The sequence below is a fragment of the Fukomys damarensis genome, unplaced genomic scaffold, assembly GCF_012274545.1.
Source record: "Fukomys damarensis isolate Sample0158 unplaced genomic scaffold, DMR_v1.0_HiC HiC_scaffold_12, whole genome shotgun sequence".
Taxonomy (NCBI): Eukaryota; Metazoa; Chordata; class Mammalia; order Rodentia; family Bathyergidae; genus Fukomys; species Fukomys damarensis.
This window is the reverse complement of record NW_022900924.1, coordinates 18,851,016-18,859,369: the sequence shown is the minus strand read 5'-3', so window position 1 is coordinate 18,859,369 and position 8,354 is coordinate 18,851,016. Positions and strand designations below refer to the sequence as shown.

Sequence of the window (8,354 nt, the reverse complement as noted above, 5' to 3'; positions counted from 1 at the left end):
TTTTTTTTTTTTTTTTTTTTTTTGGTTGGGGGGGATCGAATTCAGGACCTTGTGCTTGCGAGGCAGGCACGGTGCCACTGAGTTCAATCCCCAGCCCTGTTGTTGTTTGACAGCCCCCACCCCATCACTTGTTTCTGAATCTGTTTAGTAAGCATGTGAAGCACAGGACTTTGCTGCAGGAATGGCTGAGAAACAGAGCTAGACAGAGAGGCGATTCCATTACTGAGCAGGAGGTGGTGGTGCAGGTGATATGGCCCACGTGCATTTCTCTAGTTGCTTTTCAAAGAGAGTTAAAATGCGTGAAGCCATGGGACTTTTAAAATTCACTTTTAACCAGGAGTGGTGGCACATACTTGTAATCCCAGCAGTAGGGAAGCTGAGACGGAAGATCATAGCAAGTTCTTGGCCAGCCTGGACTACACAGTGAGACCTTGTCTCAAAAAAAACAAAATACGAAAACAAAAATGAAACAACCCCCCAAAACCAAAGCAAAATCTTTTCTGGTAATGTTTTAAACATAAATTCAAACATGAATCTCTCATAGCTTTTCAGTATCTTAATTTCAGTTGAAATTCATTTTCATTCTGATCTATGATACCAAAAAGAAAGGTAACCCCCACAAAGAGCCCAGGGCTTTTTCTAGCGTGTGTAATCTAACCAAGTCTTTTTTACTGCTTTTGTTCTGGAAATTATTATTGTATGATTTACAAGATTCAACATGTGAAACTCTTCAGATAGTTTTTTAGTAAGACTTGTTGATACTCTGCTTCTAAATCAGAAATATTTAGTATACTTTTATATAATGAACGTTATCTGTTCTTAGTGGCTCTTACAATAAAACTCGAGGGCACTAGATCCACCCATGGACAGCAGTGCTGCTGCAGCTCCCTGGGGCCCCGGGCTGCTGAGGGAACCACACGCATGTGGCTCACAGGAGAGACAGGCTGGGCAAGAAAAGATTGAGTGTTCAGCCTCTAGCGAATAAGAATGGAACACATTTTTAAAAAATGCATCACGTAAAAACTTATCACACTGGTAGCTATTTTTTCAGAAACAATTTTCCGAATGTGGAAAAGCTTGTGTCCGCTATTGCAGATAGAGCCAAAATGGTCGCAAACTTTCCAGAGTACAACTTGATGTATATACAGAGCCTCACACTCAGCACCTTTTTACTTCTGAGAATGAGTCGTAAGGCAGCATTTATAGACTTGCAAAGAGATGTGTTTAAGAAATTTATTACAGTGGGCTGGGGGTGTAGCTCAGTGGCACCGCCCTTGCCTCACAAGGACAAGGTCCTGAGTTTGATCCCTGGTACTGCAAAACAAAGAAAGAAATTTATTACAGCCTTGATTTTGGTACCAAAATTAGAAGCAACATAAATTTGTACTAAAAGATTCCTGGTTAAAGCTGTTAAATATGCTAGAATTTTGTATATTAATTTAAAAGAACTGTATTTCATAACAGCATGAAAGTTCAGTTGAACAATATTTTGAAATACTGGCTTGATTCTGTTTGACTCTGTTTTTACCTTTTTAAAAAGGGTATGTATATATGAAAAAAAAAAATGGTAAAGTGGGCCAGGGATTTAGCTCAGTGGCACCATGCCTGCCTTGCAAGTGCAATGTCCTGAGTTCGATCCCTGGTACCAAAAAACAAAACAAATAGGAAAAGGGAAAGAACAGTGGCAATTTTTTTACTTGTCTGCCAAATATTCTGTAATAAACATATGATTTTTTTTTTTTTTTTTTGTACCGGGGATTTAATTCGGGTCCTTGCGTTTGCAAGGCAGGCCACCGAACCACTGAGCTAAATCTCCAGCCCTATAATTTTTTTTTTTGAGACAGGGTCTCACTATGTAGTTCAGGCTGGTCTTGAACTCACTGTGTAGCCAGACTGGCCTCAAACTTGTGGCGGTCTTCCTGCCTCAGCATCCTGAGCCTCCTGAAGGATTACAGGAGTGCCCCACTACGCCGACATAAACATATTATTCTTTCGTTAAAGATAATTTTGTTTTATTTCAGTATACCATTGAAGTTAATGCTGATAAAATTATTTAAAATTTTATGTCTATATATTCCACCAAAAATTGTATACACACTTAAGCAGTGTGCACTACTAATAAGTCTGGTGAAGTGTGTAAAGGACTTCCTTGGTTACTCTAGTATTGCTCTCAGTTCATCAAAGTTAAAGAATTATCACCTTCCAATAGGTTATATTGCTATCTCTGGAATTTCCATGTACTGAAAATATTTTAAAGTGTAGCATTTATTTTGAAAGGTTGAGAAGCTGATTCACATTGTTCAGTTTAAAATAATGTGATTTGTGTAGAAAGCAAAATAGCTGTAATTTTAAAGTTTATGCTTGCTCTTTTGTGAAAAGTAAGGTCAATTTGGTGATAATCATGGAACTGGTGAACGTGGTGGTGGATTCTCATGATACATTTCCTGTTATTTCCACCCAGGCAGCCTTGGAAGATCGTCTGGAGAGGATCAATCGAGAACTGGGCTCGGTTCGCATGACACTAAAGAAGTTTCATGTGCTGCGCACCTCTGCCAATCTCTGAGATTTGTGGCCATTAAATTTGGAACATTTTTGTTTGCACTAATGTATAATTATGCACTCAGAAAAGGCAATCTATTTTGAACTGTTTATAAGCCTTGAGACAGTAGTTTTACAATCATGCTATTCTTACACTTGCTATTTTATACTTCAAATGACCACATATTTTCAAGATATTTTTGTTATGCCCAGGAATCTATTGTATATTTTACAACTTAAAAAGTATTATTTTTAAATAGTATGTCTTTACTTTCTATCAAGAATAAGAAAATGTAAATAGGGAGGCAGTTTGTTTCTAAACAAATAGCGTTACCCTTTTCCAGTGAACTTTGCACACCGGTTTTATAAACTTGTTCTACACTGTAAATATAATTAATTTTTTAGAAATAAATGCTAGCAGCTTCCATAATGATAAGCTAATACATGCTGAATATGAAAAGTATAGCATACACTGGATTTCCGTGTTTTAAAAAACTGACCGTGCAGGCTGAGCAGAGTGGTGCAGCCTAGCATGCAGGACTGAGTGTTTGAGGCCAGCCTTGGCTACCTAGTGAGACTGTCTCAAAAAAAAAAAGACCATGCAATGTAATTCTTATTTGAAATGTAAGTGAGAGTGAATATCAAAATAGTAATACTGGACTATTGAAAAGCTTTGAAATAATTCTTTATTTCCCACAAACTTTGTAAGGAAATTTAAAAAAAGGAATGTAACTCTCTAACGTCTTACATGTGACATTAAGCAATTGGAGAGCTATATAGCTTTCTGCCCATTGTTCTAAATGGAGCTCATATCCCACTGTAGACAACATATGTGTGGCTGGATCTTTGATGAAATGCAGACCATCACCCAGAGCAGCTCTGGGTTCCTTAAAGCACATGGCTTTAGCTGCCAATCGAAGTTGTTGGCCAGTCATTTTCACTTATATCCACTTCCTTCACTCCTGCCAAGAAGAAAAGTAAATACATTGTAGGTGCTAAAGAACCTCAGTTAGGGCTGGGGATTTAGCTCAGTGGCACTGCCTGCGTTGCAAGCACAAAGTCCTGAGTTTGATCCCTGGTACAAAAAAAAAAAAACCCAAAAACCTCAGTTTGGGACCAGAGCAATCTACACTGCTGGTGAACAGACAAGGAATGTGTCTACACAGAGCCTGGTGCCTTTCACACAGCCTTAGTAGAGGGCTGCAGCCCACGGCCTCAGGAGCAGCACCTCCTTGCTCTTCTGGGCCCAGAGGCACTGCTTTGATCCTGGAGCAGTGGCAAGTTTGTGTGGGAGCTCACTGCTTAGATCCAGGCTACTCTTGCTTTGCCTGCCTTCTGTGTTTTGGTGACCAGTCAGAGCCCAGTGCCCGCATATCCCAGCTTGGTATGTGTTGCTAAACAGACACAACCTTAACTTTTAAAACTCATTCCCACTGACAGTGCTCAGGTTTTCATTTTTGTTTTTCTCTCTGAGCTTTTTTCCTTCTGTGGCCTTTAGTAATAGGTAATTCTAGTGAACCGAGTCTGCCCAGCCGTTCCAATAGGGTGTGAATATTGCCTTTTTAGCAGTGTCTCAGTGATCTTTGAACACCTTTCACCAAAGCTTTGCCCGACTCATCTCCAGGCCTGCAGCCCACAGCCCTGTCCCTCCTCTCCTCTTAGGGCTTCTCAGCCAGGAGGGGGACCCGGAACAGAGAAGCCGAGGCTCTATGCTCATCTTCGGCAACCAGTCGAAACTGAGCTAATCAAAATTACTTGTCAAAATTACTTGTCAGTAGAATCAAGTACTTTTATTCTTGATTTTTTTTCCCTAGCCTCTTGTTTTTTTTAATCTTCTAGTTTTGGTAAAGAAAAAGTTAATTTTAATCAAGCTGTGTATAGCTTGTATCTAGGCCAAGTAAAGGGGTTGACTTTACTGGTGAGACTCCTTTCTTTCACATGTTCTGGTATATGTCATTAAAAACTGATGAAGATTGTTAGGCTGTGTCATTGTTCTCCACTGTATTGTAAAGTTGGCTACATTCTTGAGAATAAGGAAATTGCCATTTCAGAAGAGATGATGGTTTTATCTTGCCAAGGAGTTATCTTTTTAGTAGCCTATAATTGGCTTATTCCAAAAAAGGCATTAAGCTCTATCAAAACATCTGTGCCTCTCAGAAAGCATATGCTCTGATTTTTCAAGTAATAGATCAAAGCTATCACTTTCTTAATTAAAAATTTTTGAAAATTCTTCATAGTTGTGCAGAAGGAAACCAAGGAACATTTTTACAGCTACCTTCCACCTTGGCAACACTTACCTTATGAATGCTCAATTGAAAAAAAAGACCCCTCAACTGAAAAACAACCAGTCCCCACAGTGGCAATTTTAAAAAGCTTTTGTTGCCCCAGGGAGGTAAACTTTTTCTGCTGGAGCTGTGCTGCACTTAAAAACCTAAATGATGCTTCCACTTCTGGGAAGTGCCTTTTAGAATAGGAATGGAAATCTGAACTCTGCTGATGTCTTCCTGTCCTCCCCCTTAGGAACCTTCTGCTTAGCTGGGCATGGTGGCACACGCCTATAATCCCAGCACTCGGGAGGCTGAGGCAGGAGGATCATTGTGAGTTCGAGACCAGCCTGGGCTACATAGTGAGTTCCAGATCAGTCTCAACTACATAAAAAAAAAAAAAAAAGAAAAGAAAAGAAAAGAAAAGGAACCTTCTGCTTCTGAGGGAGTCTCCAGCTAAAGCAATAGCAGCTTTGGCTAAAGCTGGGTCAGTCACTGCTGGGTGCAGGGGTTAGGGGTTGGAGAGAGGAGACTAGGGCTGGATAGACCTGGGTCACATTCTGAGGCAGGTCTGCCCCCCAGCTGCAAATAAGACCAAGCCATAAGGAGATCCCTTTCCTTATGGGAGATTATGGCTGGCCAGTGCCTGGTGTTTAGTAAATGTGTAATAACTGGATTTTAGATTCATTATGAGTTAAGTGGGTTTTTGAGATGGTGATTTCTTTTTAAAATAGAAAAAGACTCTGTCCCAAGCAGTTGACCTAAAAACCACCTTGGGTTGGCCATTTGTCATGTGAAAAACAGGTTTTCTTGCAGTTTAAGGAGTTTGTCTTTAATGTGAGGGTTTTTTTGGTTTTTGGTTTTTGGGGTTTTTTTGGTAGTGGGGATTGAACTCAGGACCTTGTGCTTGCAAGACAGGAGGTGGCACTGAGCTAAAACCCCGACCCCCATAAGTCTTTTTTTTTTTTAATGACTAAAAATTTAAAAGTAGATAAATTGTCAAGTTTAGAAAACATTTTGATCTGGTGATTCGGGAGTTGGTGATTTGGGACTTGATATAAATATAGGCTATTCTTGAAAACTATTGCCAGTGTAGTTTTTTTGTGTGTGTTTGTTTATTTACAGGTCATATTTTAATTCCTGAATTTTATATTTCAGCATTAATATCACCACATGAATACAAATGGTGTAAAACAAGTACAGTGGTATTTTTAATACAAAATAAACATCTTGTTTTATGGAAAAACTATACTTTATATCTACACGGACAGCTCATCTTTTCCAAACAATAGCTCAATTTAAATTAACTACAAAATCTCCAAAACAGGGAAAACTGCTTCAGTTTAGTCTTTTGGGTGGTGCTTCGTTTTGAACCAGGGCCTTCTGCATGTTAGGCAAGTGCTCTACCACTTTGTGCTATACAGTCTGCCCACCAGTGTAGTTAAAGCAGTTTTTCCTTTGTGTGTTTCACAAGTAGACCTCTCAAGGTGATTCCCGTGCTTCCCACTGTGCCCCAGAAGATTCACGTGGAGGGCCGAGGCTGTAGCTCAGTGGTGCCTGCCTGCCTGGCAAGCACAAGGGCTTGAGTTTGATCCTTTCTTGGGGACACGGGGGATTCACATGGAGATTGATAAGCAGCCTGAGAACAGTTCCCTTTTTAACCCAGAAAAGCTAGGTGCTTTGCTGAATGCTATTTGAATTCTGAACCCTGCACCAGTATATGTAGCAAAATTAAACATCACCATTTTAATTTTTAGATGTCTCAATAGTAGTTCTAAATTTTTAATGTGCTACTTAGGCTGCAAGTCTTTTAAGAGCCCTCAAAAAATAAATGTACACCTAGAGCCCTTTAAGAATCCTAGAAGTAAATCATACTTATGTCCTGAGTGAGTCATGTATAGTTAGGAGATTTGCAGGGCTGATTAATTTGGTTATAATGCACACGATATGCCAGAAATAATTTCCTGCCCTGCCAAGAGCTCTGTGGTTTGATAATATATTAAACTACACCAGTATTCTTAGGATTTTTGTTATTTGGTCTTTTTCTGTCTGATTTGTGCTATATTTCACCAGAGCCCTCAGACAGATGAGGGATCGAGCCATAAATTTGCATTTGCCTGCTATTACATATCATGTCATCACTGGGACTACAGATTTCAACAATTATGTTTTACTCACATTTATTCACTCTAACCATGACTAATGATGTGAAAAAATTGCTTCTTATAGTGCTCCTGATGGTTAGACAAAGACAAGAGCTTGTTGCAGTTTTTAATGTAGTCAAATATTGGAGTGACGCAATTGTAAGAGCCAGGAGAGTAGGGACCATGCCGTTGTCATTCTCACTCACAGGCACTCAATAAATCTTTGTGAGTACGAGCTGTGTCATGGTTTTAGTGTATTTATTCACCCTGCTCACGGTGACATCTAGTTTTTGTGGTAAATCCTAGGGATATGTAAGTCCTTGGACCTAAAGTGGTTTGCATAGTCATCAAAATGTTACAGTGGCATTTATCCAGGAGTTTGGTTGTGGCTGGCTTCTCAGGGCAGAGCACCTCACCCTGGAGAGGTGAGCATGCTCCAGAAATCCAAAGGCATCTCAGGGCACCTCTTGGTGGAGGGAAGAGGTCTGGGGGACTATCTGAGGATGCCCTCCCTCAGCTCTGGGTAGTGGTCATGGTCATGTGACAATGGCTTTCCTGGGCCGTGGAGTCTGGGTAACCCAAAGAGGTGAACAGCCTGTGGGGGTTCTGTCCCTGCCTTTATCTGAACATATCTTGTTTTGTTTGTTTTTGGTACTGGGGATCGAACTCGGAACCTTGTGCTTGCGAGGCAGGCGGTGGAACCACTGAGCTAAATCCCCAGCCCTACCTGAACATATCTTGGACAGCTGTAATTTTAGGTTGCACTTGCCCTTCGGAGGAGCACTTTGTGTCTCTCAGCCATATGAGGTGATACTGGTGATGATGGGTCAACTGTCACTAGGTTTTAGGTGTGCCCTTTTTAGTTCCATAAATTCAGGTTTTCGCAAAGAGGTCTTTGCCAAACTAAACATTTTTCTTTCAAATCTTGCTAAGTACCCTCTTGTTCTTTTCATTTGCCCGTTGGGGACACTTAGGCTATGGAACCTCATGAAGCTTTTTCTGGGCCTGGCCATCTCCTTTCCAAGGTGAGGAACAGAGCCACCCGCATCCTTTCTGACGATCTCTGCCGATGACCAGCAAGCTCTCTTGCCCACCGCACATGCAGTGTTGCGGAAAGAACTCCTGGGTCCCGGTTCCCCAGATCTCTAGTCTGTGCCCAATGCACAGTCCAGCATGGGGGTCTGGGCTTCTGCTCGCTTCCTTTGGCCTGGCCCACTGTTCTGGGCGCCTCCCTGGTCTAATGTGGGTCGTTCCCCTCGGGTTGTGCAGGGAATTTCACTGGTCCCGGTGACCGCGAGTCCAGCGTCCCCTCTCCAGGTGCACTTGAGGCCCCCCCCCAGAGACCCGCAAGTCCGCGGACGGCGGAGCTGCGGGTGAGAAGGGGCCCGGGCCGGGGACAGGGGGTCCC

The 8,354-nt window shown here is 41.5% G+C and overlaps 1 protein-coding gene and 1 long non-coding RNA gene across 9 annotated transcripts in view; one reads left to right on the top strand and one right to left on the bottom strand.

Annotated features, from left to right (window-relative positions):
* Mphosph9 (M-phase phosphoprotein 9) overlaps window positions 1-5,134 on the top strand; it is a 58,598-nt gene extending 53,464 nt beyond the window's left edge. For all 8 annotated transcript variants that reach the window (XM_010604332.3, XM_010604330.3, XM_010604329.2 and 5 more), the window contains one exon: window positions 2,462-5,134. In XM_010604332.3, coding sequence (XP_010602634.1) covers window positions 2,462-2,563 — 102 coding nt within the window. In that variant the 3' untranslated portion in view covers window positions 2,564-5,134. The remainder of the gene's footprint in view (window positions 1-2,461) is intronic.
* LOC109117415 overlaps window positions 1-8,354 on the bottom strand; it is a 19,379-nt gene that overhangs the window by 9,459 nt on the left and 1,566 nt on the right. The window lies entirely within an intron of this gene.